Here is an 18,480-nt window from a genome sequence, read left to right on the forward strand (position 1 = left end):
TCTCGTATTTATTCCCTTTAGGGGTTCCGCCTACACGTCATTTTCTTTCCGAACATGGTATTGGGATGCGGGGGGTGAGGTGGGGTGGGGATTGGGGTCACGATGCCGGCTCAAAATCGTGATGTCTATCAGCCATCGGCGATGGATGATGGCATCGTCTATCGGCCCAACCCTAATGTATATATATGTATATACATACACGTGTGTGTGTGCTTTTGAAATACAGTAAGTGTGTGTGTGTGTGTGTGTGTGTGTGTGTAAGTATGTATGTATATATATATTCATTCAAGAGCACTTCCTTTTATGCCTACACAGTGTTCCAAGCGAGTAAGCAGGATAGCGTGGTCTACAGTGTCAAAAGCAGCACTCAAGTCTAGGAGCACAAGCACAGTATGAACCCCAGCGTCACCAGTTAACCCTCTGGGGTCCGAGGGTGTTTTGGGGCCTGGAAAAGTTTTGACATGCCCTGACATTTGTGCTTTTTTCAGTTGCTTACAAACATTTGAATGTCTAAAGTTTAATAACACTGTAATCAGCACAAACTGGGCTACAATAATATGTGAGCAGCATGTATGTACGTGATTGTGTTTTTGAGAAAACAACGTTTATGCGTACTTAGTGAAAAACTACAATTTTAAAGTCACCGAAATAAGGCCATAAAACACATACAGAACATTTGATCACAAGACGTTTGAGAACTGATCTTGAAGTCTAGAGTTTTTGCTTCAAAATTATGTGAAAATCATCTTACTCATTCACAGAAAACAATATATTGATTTAAATTTTCTAAGACACTTTGTGTAGAAAAGGTATATGCGAGGAGGCGTGAATGATCATGCATAATGCTGTGATTCACACCTGAGAAGACAAAGGCCTGCATAATGAGCTGCATAATGAGCTGTCAGGTGTGTGACTGAGAGGGAATTGCCACAAGAAAGAATGTGAGGAAAAAAGAAATGTATATATATATTTTGTTTGTAGTTTATTTAGAATACATATAACTATCACATAAAATAACTCATGGGAGTGTGTGCATCACATGGTCTTAGCTGTGGTCCAGGTTCTTGTGCAGGCAGGAATCCCCATTTCCATGACCAAGTGGGCTGCTTTGCTTTGGCTCTCTTTGCAACAGGTTCTTTTACACTGTTATTCTCACATCTGAAATAAAAAAGCAAGCATGCTGTTTACACAAACTACATTATTAACATTATTATGATGTTCACTGATACTAGTGTATTTTAACGCGTTAAGGATTGTAAAATTAATCGCATGCGTTAACGCGTTAACGTTGACAGCCCTAATATATATATATATATATATACACACACTTACTGTATTTCACAAGCACACATACACACACACTCTCTCTGTTTTATAGGAACGTGTAGCAGAGAACAGCATTTTCACATATAGCTATGGTTCCCGTTTGATTTATTGAGCACCTTCAGCCTTGAAAACTGAAATGTTGTCAATCTAAGGCAGCATTTATGCTGTCAACCACTTCTATTTTTTTTTTTTTACTTTTTTATTTATTTATTAATTTTTTTCTTCCACAGATATCTGGCACAGATTCGATACTTTTGGCATGCAAGTAAGCAAAAACACTTATGAGAGCCAATGTTTTGGCATCCAATTTGGATTACTTTCAAATGTGGTTCTAAATCTGATATGCATTTCATATCTGGTCATCTGATGATTAGTTAAACAGTCATCCGTCTGTCTACTTAATTTGGGATTTCTGGCATGAAGTGATTAATATTAAATTTATTTATTTAGATGTTTATTTAATGTTAAAAAATTCACAAATAAATTGCTAGTCAATTTCACAATTACAAAAAAATAGCAATTAAAACATTGAATTAATACAGAAATTTTGCACAAAAAACTGAAATTGTATTATTATTATTTTTTAATGTAAAACATACTAAAATGATCTTTGTTTTTACAACATTTTAATCCTTTCTGTGTGGAAATAAGGGTAAGAATATACATTTAAATTTATGGATTTGGCAGATGCTTTTAACCAAAGGGATTTACATTGCCTTCAAGCTACACATTTTATCAGTTTGAACGTTCCCTAAATGCAGCCTAAATAGTTTTAATCAGTGTTTTTTTATTATTATTATTTCACACTGCAACTGTCCGTAATTCTCACAGACACACGTGCAAGGCGTAGAAAGTGAAGGGAATAAATATAGAGGAAAGTTTGTGATATATAGACAGATTCCAGCATGTCTTAAGGGTCCTGATAGCAGCCGGGGAAAGTGGCGTCTGTTGCCATGACTGTTAATGAGGCTTAGAAAGGACTCTGAGCTTGAGAGTGTGTGTATTATACTTTGATTAAAGGACAGAGGTAGTGGAGGAAAAATGCATGTTGAGAGCAAATAATGAATAATTTTTCATAGAGAAGAAAGGCAGAGAGATGTCCTCCATGACAGAACTACCTGCATCTGAGAGTGTGCTTTCACATATGCAAAAGTTGTTTTAGATGCGTGATTGTGTGTCTAGATAGCTGTCTGTAGTTTATTCTTAAAATCTTATGTCCTATTTCATCTTGTATCTGCAGTGCAATGAGCAATGCATATTCATTTCAGTGGCCATATAAAGTTGCAGTATTTACACTTGATGTGCAAGCAGCACAGCATTGTTTAGCAGGATTATAGCAGGTTTTGGCAGTGAGTCTATTTTTCTTGCTTGATCTCAAACACTGCGAAGAGCACTAAGACCTGTTTGTCAACACAACCTTTTGCAATATAGGCTTTTGTAAAGCAACGTAAAATAATGGAGTGACCTACTCATCCATTGTTTGAAAAAGACATCTGTTAGACTTAATGTAGTTCCACTTTCGGTTGCACACAAACATGTTTGATTCAGTAACTTTCAGTAAGTAATTCAGTAAGTAAAGTTTATAGCTACACATTAGGGCGTCTTTGGGTTCCTTAATACTGTAAAGCCTGACATTTGAAATAATATAGTCAGGAAAAAACTTTTTTTTTTTGGAATGGAACTGTATATTGAACCTTTATGTATATATGCATATGCATTTTTGTGTCATATTTGGTACATCAGGCTTTTATGTATGCTATAGTGAGAATATGAAGCACTGAAAAAAAACACCTACATTTTATTCAGAGGCCCAAACTGAGCAAGAAAATATGCAGTTTGGTGCAAATGTTGATATGTATATGGCCAAAAAGTAAGATCTTTTCTCAAGAATTCATGTCAGTTGTCACAGTATATTTTACAATAATATGTCCTAGTAAGAAGATATTTACAGTAAAGTCTTAGTTTTATGATCAAAGCTCAAAGTGTTTATCGTAGGGGCAAATTATACAGTATAATGCAACACAATACAATGATGATTGAGATATAGACAAATAAATGTTCCTCAACACGTGATCTATTATATTTGATACTCATATTTTAACATGATTTTTCTTGAAAAAACTAAAAACAAAAACAAACTAAATTATTATTCCAGTACTATTCCTTATTCCAGTAAGTGAAATATTATACTACAGTATAAAGAAATATATAAAATAACTATATATAAATGATATACTAACTATATATAAACTAACAATATAGTAACAAGTTATTCTAATGTTTACATTAATAAATCAGTAAAGGCATTTTTAACATGTTTTGATCATGTCGATAATTTAGAGGCCTTATAAATGTGCATATCAAATAGATTTTATATGGTTAATTATGTAATTGTAAGTTAGACTTTATGACCAGACGTTGAGTTAAATATTCTGTCATTTACCAAATGTTTTAAAAATATTAACAGTTAGTTCCAAATGCCTTTATGAAAGAAAGAAAGAAAGAAAAAAATAAAAAATAAATAAATAAGAAAAATAAATTAAATCCAGAATGTGTTTTTAAAACTTAATATATATTTTTTTCTGGCTTAAAAAAATATTTAAAAGTTTTTACATTGAAAATGGATTAGAAGGAATACTTGTTTAAGATCAGAATGGCTAAGATAGTCAAACAGAATATCCAACCATATACATACATAAACCATAGATGTTGGCCCTATGTGAGGTCCCATGGGAATGCAGCTGCTCATTGGCACTGACCAGCACCACTTAAATTTTGTTCAGAAAATGCACCAACATATGTTGTCGGTTTTGCTGTAGTGCAAAACTACAGTTTCATGGTCAGTAAGAAATATTTACGGCTGTAAAATTCTCTCCGTTCATCCGTCATTGGCAGAAAGTTAATTTTGGACCTTGCTTATGCTCCTCAGACCGCCACATCAAAGCAGAGAACACAAAAGACAGCGTTAGCAAGTTCTTATGTTTCTCTAGCCCTTCTTGTTCTGCATTGTCACAATTGTTGAGCGCTCTGTGGAAATGTTAAAGTGGGAACTATCATTTTCACCCATCAGGCTCCAGAGACTTGCTTGTGCTCTTTTGGGAATAGAGAATCTGACAGTGGCGGCGACGCGGTCTGATGTTGTATTTAAATGACTGTGTTGACACACATCAACGTATGGTTTTAAAGCCGTTTCAGTGGCTCATACGGCTGCCGCAGGCACATCGTAGAGATTGTGAGTATGAATACAGGTGACAGATCAAATGGAGACACTTGTTTTTTAAGTTTATCTCTACATCAACCTCTGCGTGTAGGCAGCAACCATCGAGACAGCCAGCCTCACGATGGGCCACACACACACACACACACACACACATGCATAAATGAATGCTGTAATCCCTTGTGTATATTTGTACAAAGTCAAGTAATATCTGTCCTTGCGCATCAAAAACCTACAAAGCAAACTAGATTAAATCCGTATTTCTGAGAATGGCTTTATAATGAGAATTGTTTTCCAGTATACAGACCAACTCAGAAAATATCATCTAGATAGAGTTTTTTTAAAATTTTTTTATTAAAATTATTATTATTATTATTATTTTTTTTTTTTTATATATATAAAACTTTTTTGACCTGTTTGTGAAAGAATAAAACAGATCTAAAGACATCTGAAAATCAGCAAAAAATAAATGCGAAAAGTTCAACTATGCCTTCAACATTTATTTTTTACTGCTTTTCAGATGCCTTTGTATCTGTTTTATTGTTTTACCCTTGACCTAAACTACGATCTTAAAGTATTAAATTATTTTTATTTATGAAATAACATTTTTTACATTTTATTTCTTGTTTTTAACATTTCAAAATTTGTAATATAAAAAAACATTACATTTGAACTTTCTTTCTTTTAACAATGGTTATGTAAACAATGATGAAATAATCATAAACCATGTCAATAATAAATGTGTGAAAATGATTTTACACAAATTATGATGGTCCCTTAATTCTGACATCATTTCCACTACAACCAATAATTTTGCTCCCATATTTTTTTTCCTTCTAAAGTCTGTGTACTTGGAGTCAACAGTCATTTAATGAGCATGTTATAAATTATGCAAAATCGCCACCATCTGCATTCTGAGGGGTTTTGATATACTGAGCTTCAAAGTTTTTGCATTCAATATACTTCATAGATAGAACCTTTTTGTTTTCTAAATATAAAAGTCTCAAAATGTACACAACTTAAAAAAAATCACAATGTAAATAATTTGTCACAATAAGAATGTGAATAACTCTGTTTTGACAAAAATGTCAAATAGAACCTTATAATTCCTTATAATTGGTGGAATTTATAAAATGCTAGTTATGAAACTAGGCTTTAAAAAATGACAGAATTCTGAAGGTATTATCCACTTTTAAGACATTGTAAATAGACAAATTAAATACAGTGTTTTATTAAAAAAGAAAAACTGCCAAAATGGGCTAAAACTGTCCTTGAACCATAGTTCTTATTGTATTTCTTGCTTTCTATCTTTTTATCTTATCTTTTTTGTTGTTATGTAAATTTAGCAATTGTTAATTCAGTGTGCACTCATCAGTTACTGTGCCTGAAACTTTGACCCAATATCCACATGCCAGCTTAACTGACAGACTTGTCTTACTTTGACTGAATCTGTACTGAAGTTTGAGCTGCCATGAGAAATTTATTGACTGTGCAGAAGAACGTCTGTGTGTTGGGCATCGGGCATCCACTGGTGTCAAGGATGAAGTCTTAGATGACGTGTTTGACCAATATGCCCGATCTTATTATGCAGAAAGCAAGGTGGATGTTACTATATCCATATATATATATATAAATATGATAACCGTTATTCTCTAAATGTTCTCTAAATAACCCATCAGTACGGATGCAGCATTACAGCAAAGTTTTCTGTTGATTTTTACACTAAATATTTTATTTATTTTGTAATAGTTCTGCACAGTTAACAGTGATATATTGTTTTTTTTAGACTTTAAAATAACACCATTTCTCTGTTTCGCTGCAGGTGGATTGGCAGTAGGCAGTAACTGAAGATGAGGAGGCGCTGGTGGCGATCGGACTGTCTGGGGTTGGCGATTGGCTTGTTTGTTATCATCACCCAAATCTTGGCTCAAAACACTGAGGGTGAGACTCAAAGTTCTGTCCATCATTCTTTCCCTGTCACTAACATGAGAGATTTTATTTACCACTTTTGCAAAATAAACCTTGCACCTTTTCTCCAGAACCATAGCTTTCGATTTCATTCCTGGAGTTGGTGAAATGAGATGTTACAGCTCAGCGTTTACGCTCTGAGCGAAGTCAGAGAGATAATTGTATCTCTATCTCTGTGTGGCAGTGTCCCGCAAATCGGTCTCTGCATCTTCTCTGCACACCTTCATTACTGAAGCAGCCAGACACAGCTCTCCAAACTGAGCACTTGATGATGTATGAATTATACCGTCATGTCTGCCAAAGACAAACTGACAACCGTAATAAAAATCTCAAAACGTTGCTGGAAATGCCGCGAGGCTGAGTGGAAATCGAGGCAAATAAATTGTGGCTATTGTCAGACTGTTCAGATTAGCGGTTGAGGATAAAAGATTGGTGGGCGTCTATAGTTGACATTTTCAGATATCCTTGTCTGTTCATGCAGCGTTTATTGTTATGGATTTTTGTATGATTTAAAGAATGCAGTGAGGATGTTATGTGCAAGGCTGGGTGGTAAAATTGTGTATAATGTGCAACGGTTGAAATTCTGCCATACTCATGCCGCAGAATATCCATGATGCAATTTCTTACAACAGTCTGAAAACTGTCGCAGATGGTTGCTTCCAGTGTAGACAGCTACATTAATTATAATGGGAGTTGTTTAGATTTGGCGTGTTGTCTAGTGTGTTTGGTGTAGACTAGACATAGTATAACTGAGTGTCGTTTGTGGTTGTCAAGCAATGTCACATCTTGGCTCATTAATATGCAGCTGTACAACTGTGCATGAATTGGCTATTTATGGGCTGGAGAATTATATTTGTGATTCATCCTATTCAAAAACTCAAGACTTAATCCAAACCTAACAATCCGAGAATGCTCTGTGATGAACTTGAATGAAAAATCTAAAAGGAACTGCAGTTTTAATAATGGAGTTGTTTCTTACAAACCCATAGCTTTTTACTTCATAAGACACTAATTAATGAACTGGAGTCAAGTTGTGAATTATTGTGATGTTTTTATCAGCTGTTTGGATTCTCATTCTGACGGCACCCATTCACTGCAGATTATCCATTGGTGAGCAGGTGATGTAATGCTAAATTTCAAACTCATGTACATCTTGGATGGCCTGAGTAAATTTTAAGCAAATTTTCTTTTTTGGGTTCCTTATTCCTTCAAAGCCCTTACACATGATTTGTTACTTTGCTTCACCGCAAACGTCGTGTGCCATTTTCACCTCCTCCAAAATGCTGGAGTTCCACAAAAGGCTAGTTTTTTCTGGGAAGCAACAAAGTGGGACGTGTGCACAAAAAAGACCTGCCAATGGCTTTGATGCATCAAAGAAAGGAAAAAAGGAGCTGTCATTTTTTTACTTACTCATTTATTACTATTATTATTTTTTATTAAAGCTATGCAACATACTAATGTTGAAAATTACATCTTACAGACGAGGCGAGCCTAATAAAGGTCAAATGACAGCAAACTAAAGATATGAAAGTATTAAAATAAAACAAATAAGGTAAATATAGATGAATAAAAGGAAATTATGAGGCATTCAAGATCTCTTCATAAAGTTTGAAGCTTAAAAAAAAAATTGCCTATTTTAGCTCTAAAAAACCGCATTAGTGAGGCAAAATCATGTGTGACAGCCACATACTTATGGCCAGATTTGGAATAGTCATTGTAAAGAATGACAGGTCAGCAGCAAACAGGGTCAAAGCTGAAATAGTTTAGAAATAGCTTGACTGGCGAACAGCCAGTTTTGCAGGTAACTCTGCAGCTGTCATAAATTCATAGTGTCACACAATGAGAAAAACTTGATGCAAGTTATGTGAAAAGGCCTTTAGAGTATTAATTAATTAGCCTAGCATCATGCTAACATCTGACTATTGCAACTAGAGCTTAGAGCTTGTAGAGCTTGTATTTGCCATTTTGTTGTGTTTTAACTTCACATGGGGATGCTACTGACGTAAATGCATCTTTTTTTGCAACAAGTAGCAGTGCTGCACAACACATTACATAACTGTTTTACACACACAGCCTTTAACAAAATGAGCTGAGGCAATAATCAAACACATTTTAAGATGTCAAAAATGTATGAAACATTTTTTGGAAATATGATTAATTTTAGGGAGTTTATTTGTTTAAATGATTCATTTAATGAACTGGTTCAAATAAATGATTCACCAATTCTTTTAAATCATCACAGAACCTCAATTTATGTAAAATTGTTTTTGTAGCAAAATTAAAAAATGTAATTACTTGATAGATTTTATTTTTGCAAGCTACAGCTTCAAAGTAGACACTTCTTAAAAGGTAGGTAACTTCATAGTGATTGATAGTGCACTAGAGATTGGAATAGATCCACTTTCTTTGGCTCCTGTCCATGTCGGCTGTCTTTCTGCATGCCTATATTTCTTTCTTGCTGTTTGCCTGTACTTTGAACACGTCTCAGAGTATGTATGTACCATTTAAAAGTGGATAGAGAAATCTGGGTCTCCATATCAAAAGACGAGCTGGATATCAACTGCACCTATTTCATCCTTTCACTGTAATTAAACTCCGCTGGATATCTGCTGCTAGGTGAGCCATTAAAGTCAGCCGACAGGTGCACTTTGAGAGTGGAGTCAGTCTTCTCTGTCTAATTGAGAGGGAGGAGGAAACGCTTCTCAAGTCTCATGCCATCAGAATGAAACGGCGGGCTGTTATTTAAAAAATACACTGGACGTAATTACACAGAGCTGCTCCTCGAACACATCTATTCAATGCTAGTGAGCTACAAGCTGTATATGGCCTGCTAACACTGTATCTACACCTGATGCGTATGGTGTGTTGCATTGTGACTATGGATATGTCCAATACTTTAGTACTGCATGGCTACTCCACCTAGTTTATTTTTTCCAATCGTCAGGAAAAAAAAATTACTATTTATTTAGATTCTGACAGCTATATCAAAAAGCCAGTTTGAATGATTGTGGCCAGCTAAAAAATATCATTTATTTTTAACCATTTACATTCACAGTGATCCATACTAAGTTTTTATGCCAGTGTATATCTCATGATTTGTTGTTGTTGTTGATGTTGAAGGTCATGAATTTCATGGCTTTTGGTGGTAGTGCTTTAAAGAGAATGAAATATATAGTTCAGTCATGAAACTCTAGATGGCGCATTCTGACGGGGTGTTAACGTAACTGATGATATTCAGAGAGTTAAACGACTTGGCACAAGCTGATTGGTTCATGCTGCATATGCAGCCAATGAGCTTACTGCCTTGCATTTATATGGCTGGCTAGCATTCACTTGAGATTCCTGCAGCGCGCTTTCAGAGTTCTCTGAAACCGTCCACCTTCCCCAGCTCCACCTGTATTGATCTGCTACGGGGTTATTTATATGCTATTTGTGCAGCAGCAGCATGTCTTAAATACTCACGGCACTGTATCGAGTTAGGGTTAGAAGTTTTATTAGAAGTTTGTTTTATTATTTATTATTTTTTATTAGATTGAACAACTTAAAAAGGATAAAAATATACATATTCAAATATAAATATGTATTTATAACAGTATCTTTTTTTTATGTTTTTTACATTTATATAAGGTTCAAAAGTTTGAGGTTGGTAAGCTATTTTAATGTTTAAAAAAAAAAAGTCTTATGCTCATCAAAGCTGCATTTATTTGAATAAAAATACAGTAAAAACAGTAGAATTGTAAAACATTATTACTATTTAAAATAACAGTTTTCTCTTTTAATATATTTTAAAATGTATTCCTGTGATGGCAAAACAGAATTTTCAGTATATTCTGTGTCAAATGTTCCTTCAGAAATCATTCTAAGATGTTGATGTGGTGCCCAAGAAACAGTTCTTATTATATATAAAGTAGTGTAACGAAGAAGCATAAAGCCAGTCTCACCATGCTAAAATCTTCAGAGAGTTGTCATGATTGAACTAATAGTTAGGGTTAGAAGTTTTATTAGAAGTTTGTTTTATTATTTATTATTTTTGATTAGATTGAACAACTTAAAAAGGATAAAAATATGCATATTAAAATATATAAATATGTATTTATAACAGTATCATTTTTAAAAATATTTTTTACATTTATATAAGGTTCAAAAGTTTGAGGTTGGTAAGCTATTTTAATGTTTAAAAAAAAAAAGTCTTATGCTCATCAAAGCTGCATTTATTTGAATAAAAATACAGTAAAAACAGTAGAATTGTAAAACATTATTACTATTTAAAATAACAGTTTTCTCTTTTAATATATTTTAAAATGCAATGTATTCCCGTGACAGAAAAGCCAAATTTGTATCATCTTTACTCCAGTCTTCAGTGTCACATGATCCTTCAGAAATCATTGTAATATGCTGATTTGCTGCTCAAGAAACATTTCTTATTATCCCAATTATAAATGATTGTGCTGCTTAATATTTTTGCAAAACCATGCTAAATTTTTAGTTCAGGATTCTTTCATGAATACAAAGTCTAAAATAGCAGCATTTATTAATATATACACATGCATACATATCATTTCATTGATCCCAAACTTTTGAATGGTCGTGTGTGTGCAATGCTTTCTTTGAATTCGGCCAACATAAGTTATCTTAGAAGACAAGTGTCAGTTTATATGACAGATTTGCTATTCACTCAAGCTCATCAGAAAGAAATTCATGGATTCTAGGTCTGTTTGAAATATTCAGTGTCTAGAGCTTTCTAATGTTGTGTGCCACTACAAAACAATTGCACACTGAATTCAGGCAAGTCAGTCCTTTTCTTGCCAAACACCCTAAATTCTTTCTATAGTGCTAAAATACACATTATTACTCAACAGAAACATACAGTACATACAGATGTGTAGTAGAAAAATGGAAGACAATCCTAATTCTAACACCCTTGTGCTGTAAAATAAGCAGAGTAATTGTTTTCTTGTGGTGTTGGAGGTGAAATTAGTGTGGTCACGTTCAGTCGCTCACTAACAAAACCCTGCATGTCCTCTCATCACCACAGTGACCAGAGATCACTTTCAAGGTCCAATCTCCCATCATCTGTGCAGAGAGTGTATCAAATCAGTTTTTCCCTCCTTCTGTTTGTCTCTTGTTCTGCCCATTTCTTCCTCTCTTTTATACTCGGTGTTATATTGGTGTGGTTTTATTATTATAGTCGCTCTTATCTGTTTATCACCTATGTCTCATTCTGCTGTACCTGTCTGTCTTTGATGCTGTGTCTCGATGCACACTGGGAGCTGGTGTGGCATAGCTTTGTGATCTCCGGCTCTCTTCATTTTTACTTTGTCTGTTGATCTATTTATTTTTATTTCTCTGTAACATCCTCTCTCTACCTTCAGAAATGTTGTCGGAGTTTGATTTTGTCTCCTTGCTGGAGAGTATGGATAGTGTTATGACCAAAATCTTATATCACAGTACAGTGTGAGTAATTTTCTATCACAATATGTTTATTTTTTTACTGAAAATTCAGCAAAGCAGTGGTATTTTATGATATATGATATTTTATGAAGTATCATTGATACTCTTATATTTATTAAAATTATATATCTGTCTTTATTTTTATATTTTCTGATTTCTTTTTAAATTTAAAGTTTCAGTAATTTTGTTTTGTGTTTTGTCTTTTTTATGTCTGTATAGTTTAATTTGAGTTATTTTAGAACTTTAAGATATAGTAAAATAATTATGAAAGTATGCCTAGGTAAACAATAGCTGAAATAAAATAAGTTTAAGATTTTTAATGTTTTATTTAATGTCAGTTAACATTTATTTTAGTAACATTTTTTGTATTTTTTATTGTAGTTAACAATAATAGCCCTGTAGCAAAGGTTTATATATTAAATAACCATAAAGTAATGGCTATTGCGATGCTACAAAATATAATGTTGCAACAAAATATAATGTTAGTCATTACAAATAGCATCAGTTGAATTGTATAGGGATAGTTCACCCAAAAATCTATCTTATGTTGAGCGCAAACAAACATATTTTAAAGAATGTTGGTAAGCAAACAGTTGATGGTAACCATTGACTTCCATAGTAAGGAACAAAAATGCTATGAAAGTCAATGGCTATCGTCAGCTGTTTGGTTACCAACATTTTTCTAAACATTTTTCTGTGTTCACCAGAAGAAAGAAACTCATACAGGTTTGGAACAACTTGAGGCTGAGTAAATGATGACCAAATTTATTTTTTTTGGATGAACTATCCGTTTAATCTAGTAAGTTGTTTCTCAAGAAACATAAATTTCATGTTGTGCTAACACTATACAAGTTATCTGTGTTTCAGTCAACTCATTTGTTTCTATTTTTATTTCCCCAAAGGAATTTTAGGAGAAACTTCTGAAGCAGGGTCTGGAAAAATTAATGTCACTTCAAGGAATAGTTTTGGGAAGGAATCATAACATTGCATGACATTTGTTTTTCTCCCAGCTCAGGGCTGGCCTTTTCATCTTCTAAGTCATTGAAAAGCACTGATCTGTTAGATGTATACCGACAGAGGCAGGAATATCCTCTTGATCTGATTATGGGAAGTGTTGGCTGACTGTAGAAGAGTTTGCAATCTGTGCACATCTCGGGTGATGTTTCACTCAACGGGTGTTAGAGGAGCTGCAGGTCATGCCGCCTCTTATGCCAATGGATGTTCTGAAAGCAAAAGCACTTGATATCTGTTTCAGTGAAATGTTCCAATTTCCTGAGTCGGTGATAAAAGACTTCAGCTATAAAGATTTCAGAGATGGGCTCTCAGCAGATTAGGTAGGAAGGCATATTAGACGACACTGGGATTCCCTGGAAAAAAATGACCTTAGGAAAAGGAAGTTGGATACTTTCCATCGTATATATGTGCTTTTGACCATGTGAGAAAATAAACATCTGTAAAGCTAAGCCTTTTCACACAAGCGCAAGTTTGCTTAACTTGATTTATGTAACTTTATAGAAACAACTTTGTAGGCTATGTTCTATAATGTTATGAACCTTAAACACGCAATTAAAAATATTTTCGACATATAAACTTCATATAAATTAAAGTTTAATATAATTTTAATATAATTTAATTGTAATTTTAATACTGGATTTTTGGACGAGTGTTTGGCGCTACTGCCTTTTTTGTGGATTGTAATTTTAATATAAATTAATAATTTTAATAATGTAAATAATTATTACAAATTAAAATTATGTAACATTAAATTAAATTAAATTTTTAATAAACTTTTCAAATACCTTAAAATGTAAATATATATATGTATATATATATATATATATATTAGAGCCCGACCGATATATCGTTTTGCCGATAAGAGACTTACGTTTTAGACAACATATTGGCTGTTTTTGCGCTATTTCACCAACTAAAAACATTCCAAACACAGCCAAAGTACTGTTTTGTGTCTCTGAGCAACATGACGTTAGGCTTGAGATGAGAAAAATCTGCGCAGAACCGATCACCGGTGATCACCGCGAGATGCATGCCGGTTAGAAAAGTGTCCGAGTTACGTCCGACTTGCTCTGATGTCATGCTGACGTGTGCCAAAAAACTCTCGCGACGGTGAGGAACAAATTTTCATTTTTGGGTGAACAATCCCTTTAACGTGACCATGCAACAAAAACAGAAAAGGCTGAAATCTGTTTTGTTTTTTGATTAAAATCAATAGCTGAGACATAAAAATGGCCTTATGTAAAGAAATGTAAGTATTTGCAACAGACAGAGACAAGCTTGTTTAGTTTTGTTTAGTGAAAAGTGCTTTGTGCTTTTGTTGAGACATCTTACTTGAACATATGATGGTTTCGGTTTGCTGTACATTTCTTCTGTATAGAGCAGCCAAATTGGATATTTAGTGCACAAGAGAAAAAGAGTGGAGAGGAAAGAGGCTTTTAAGAATCAATATGTCTCACATTTTTTTTCTTTGCTCTCTCTCTCTGTGTGCTGTTTTCTCCCTCTGTCCTATTGTCCTATTGGATGGTTTGTCTTTGTGGATTGACTTTTGAGAGCATGTTCTTCAGTATGTGGTTGTCAGTCTGCTGTGTTTTTTTTTTGTCTACAGAATGTCCCTGAAATGTCACAAATTTATAATGAGCATGCGGTCATTACTCATCATGATGGCTCATCCTGAAGTCTGTTCTAGGTGTTGTTTGTTCATCAAGTCGTCGTGTTGGAAACATGTTGATCCTCTTTCTGTCTGTCCCGAGCTGACATCACATTATACACACATGCCTGCCTTTAACCTCTCAATTACAGGCCATGTGAATTTGCATTAATTTTTGCTGAAAGTCCTTCTTAATAAATAATTTAAAAATAAAGATAACACCATGGGCGTCGATAATTTGTTAATTTTTTTATTTTGCGATTAGCTCCATGAACAGTACAGAAATTTGTGATCGCCTCAGTCCCCTTTAAATTTCATACAGTCTAAAAAATGCTGGGTTAAATACAACCCAGCGCTGGGTAAAATATTGACGAACCCAGCGATTGGGTTGTTTTGACCCAGCGGTTGGGTTACTGCCCAGAAGGTTGGGTTAAACATTTAACCCAACTGTTGGTTGAAAACAACACAATCGCTGGGTTTGTCCATATTTTACCCAGCATTTTTTAGAGTGTATGAAAACGGCGGCAGACTTCGGCTCCTCCCCGTCTTTCAGCGTGTTCTTTTTCAATCCGCACGCATGCCGCGGCGGCGCAGAGTGAGAAACAGGACAAGGTGTGTGTTTATCGATAGATTGTTATAATATCTGCATCTGTGCAGTTCTTTGTCATAAATCCAGTTTACAAAATATCATGGGGGAGCAATAATCAGTTCCCCATCTACTGTAGCTTCTCACTGCGTTCACCCCTCATCACACCACAGCTGTTTCCTCCAGCGAAAATAAAGCACATATGAACACATACTTTATAAAACGATCATGTTGCCATTTTCATTTGAAAATTTAACTTTCAATGTAATACATATTCCAGTGCATGTGGCAAAGAGGTTTGCATACTTGAGCTAAGGAAAGAGGGTTGTACTAGAAATGCAAACAGTAAAATTTTGTGTTTGTACCGTAAACAGTTGTGTGTGTAAGATCATGAAGACTTGAATTTGGCTTATTTAGTACTCAAATGTTACACCTATCTATGCAATACAGTGGAATACTGCAATAAGTTTAGTATACGACCCCTATTAATCAAACATTTTTTATTTTATTTATATATATATTTTTTTATTATTAGGCTATTATTATTATTATTACACCCTCACTGGGGGCTGAGCCCCCCTAAAAGGAAAATCCTAGAATCGCCCCTGGGTAATACCAAAAGGTAAAATATTTAGTTTAGTTTTATTTATTGCAACAAAGCAATCAGTTTGCCTGAACAATTAAAAATGAAAGGAGTTTAAAACAGACCATGCGAATTTCAAATTGTTTTTGCTGAAAGATTTGTAGTAATTACTTTTAAAATAAACGTAATAAGAGATGATTATTTTTTGTTTTGTTTTACATTTGTGATTTTGGTAGTTTAATGAACTTTGGTTGCTTTAGAACAGACACACTTTGAATGCTGGATTTTCTTTTTTCACAGAAATATTCAAATCAGTATTTGAATGCTGTTTTGTTTTGTTTTGGCCAGATATAAGAGTAGTTCAAGCAATGGCATGAAACCATATTGACCATGTTAATTTGAAAACATTTTTGCTAAGAGTCCTTTTGTAGTAATCACTTTTAAAATAAAGGTGATACCAGAGGATAAAACTTGTTTTGTGTTTTGTCTGTTGGGCTGGACAACTGAAGATCAAGCGAGTTTCAAAACTTTTTTTGGAAAGAGTTATAATGTCTGTACGTAACTGTGTGTGGTGCTGCCAGTGGCAAGTGTCACCTGTACTCCATAAAACAATACAAATATAAATACAATGAAGGGCATTTGAAATACAAGGTTAGACATCAGGCAATCAGTGGCAGCAAAAATAATTTATTTTTTTTACTCATTGTTTACAGTTGTTGTAATGAAATTATTAGCCATCTGTCTGTGATTTTGAAAGAGTCTAATCAAGGCTTCATGTCGTCCGTATAAACTGTTCTTTGTGTTCAAAGGCACAGTTAATTAGTTAGTCTTTTTGAAAAGTGCAGACAGATACAGAAAATTCTGTTCCTCCTTCCGCAGTGGATCCTGATGTCTGTCGACTCAAGACGTTTGTGATTTTGGTAGTTTAATGAATGTTAGGTTGCTTCAGGACAGACACGCTTTGATTAGAGTGCTGGATTTTCTGCTCAAAGGATGCTCACAGAAATATTCAAATCAGCATTTGAATGAAACTTTTATTAGAGTTCACCTTTAAATAATTTCTGAGCCTCAATCAACCTTTAAAATCCACATGACTTTGACAGATTTTGTGACTTAGCCTAGTTTTTTATTTAAAGTGAACTATACCTTTAAAGGAATAGTTCACCTAAAAATAACAATTCTGTCATCATTTACTCCCCCTCATGTTGTTCTAAACCTGTATGACTTACTTGCTTCTGTTGAACACAAAAGAAGATATTTTGAAGAATGTTGGTAACCAAACACTTGACGGTAGCCATTGACTTCTATAGTATTTTTTTCCCCATACTACGGAAGTCAATGGCTACCGTCAACTGGTTGGTTACCAACATTCTTCAAAATATCTTCTTTTGTGTTCAACAGCTGAAAGAAACTCATACAGGTTTGGAAATACATGAGGGTGAGGAAATAATGACAGAATTTTCATTCTGGGTGAACTATTTCTTTAAGACTATGGCAGAAACGTTCACTCCTTTCGCCTTAGTCACAAACATACTGTGTAAGTTAAAGACAGTATTGCAAGGCCAACTGCCACAAGTACTTCCTTATTTCTCACACATGCTAGTGGTCTTCTGCAAACATAAAGTGAACTGTTCGTATTTTTTTGTGAGTTGCTCTGATAACTCTCTACATGCTGCTCAGACTCTGCACTGGATTGGCCGTGTCCAAAAGTCTCCTTCATCTAGCATAGTGTTTCTCAACGGGGGCGTTCAGAGAGCATCAGGGGGCGCTGAGGTGTTCTTGGGGGGGCGTTTGGTTAAGGCAAGTTTACACCAAAGATGTATGAGCTGATACTTGCAAAGAAAATGGTCTGCCGCATCCTAACGCCATCTCTACACTGGATGCATCAAAGCGCACTTTCTGTATCAATTTGTCAACTTGTCGGTAGTGCAAGCGCGTGGACTGCGTCAGAAATAGAACGCGGCATCCGTTTACTGTAGCGCTTGCGCTCAGTTACTGAACGACTGATTATAACGGGATCTATGTGCTTTAACGCAACGTGTTGCGCCGTTCGCGGCCAGTGTAGTAGTGTTAGCTGCTAGTTTACACCAATACTCCCGCTTCTAGACTAGACGGTGTATCATTTCCTTAGCAACAACTTTTTAGTTCAGTGTTCGCTTGACTTTCTGTAGTGCAGCTGCCGAACTTCCCCTCAAAACAATAGCAAGCATTTAGACACGATAAAGCATGCTTTTTCTTGTTTAGAAAAATGTATATGATAGCTTTTTGTTTGCTGATTGGCTTGAATTGGATTGAATGCCAAATTTCTAAAGAGTTTATTCAAAGCTCACAAATATAGCCTACTTTATATCCACTTGGCTTTTTTGCTCCTTGGGAAATACTAAAAACTAATGATAATGATATTTCAAGTCCAGTCAAATCAAATATGTGATGAATGTCATGTTAAAAAAATTAAATTATGTATGGGCTAATGTGGGCTGTTATATCTGGGTTAAAATACATGCTTTTAAAATAGACCTATATATTATAAATAAAATATAGCCTATAATATACAATACCATTAATAAAAAAGGTCAGTAAGATTTGATAATGGATTAATAATAAAAAAAAAGGTTACATTTGTTTGTTTAAAAAATACAGTACAAAAAGTAAATCTACTATTTTAAAAAATGCTTTCTATTTGAATA

The 18,480-nt window shown here is 34.4% G+C and overlaps 1 protein-coding gene across 1 annotated transcript in view; it reads left to right on the forward strand.

The window, feature by feature from the left end:
- Positions 1–18,480, forward strand: part of LOC107747281 (protocadherin-15-like) — a 187,002-nt gene that overhangs the window by 12,912 nt on the left and 155,610 nt on the right. Inside the window, exon 2 of the mRNA XM_016561750.1 lies at positions 6,366–6,484. Within this exon, the coding sequence (XP_016417236.1) occupies positions 6,394–6,484 (91 nt within the window). The 5' untranslated portion in view covers positions 6,366–6,393. The remainder of the gene's footprint in view (positions 1–6,365; positions 6,485–18,480) is intronic.

The sequence above is a fragment of the Sinocyclocheilus rhinocerous genome, unplaced genomic scaffold, assembly GCF_001515625.1.
Source record: "Sinocyclocheilus rhinocerous isolate Xijiao unplaced genomic scaffold, SAMN03320098_v1.1 scaffold1069, whole genome shotgun sequence".
Lineage (NCBI taxonomy): Eukaryota > Metazoa > Chordata > Actinopteri > Cypriniformes > Cyprinidae > Sinocyclocheilus > Sinocyclocheilus rhinocerous.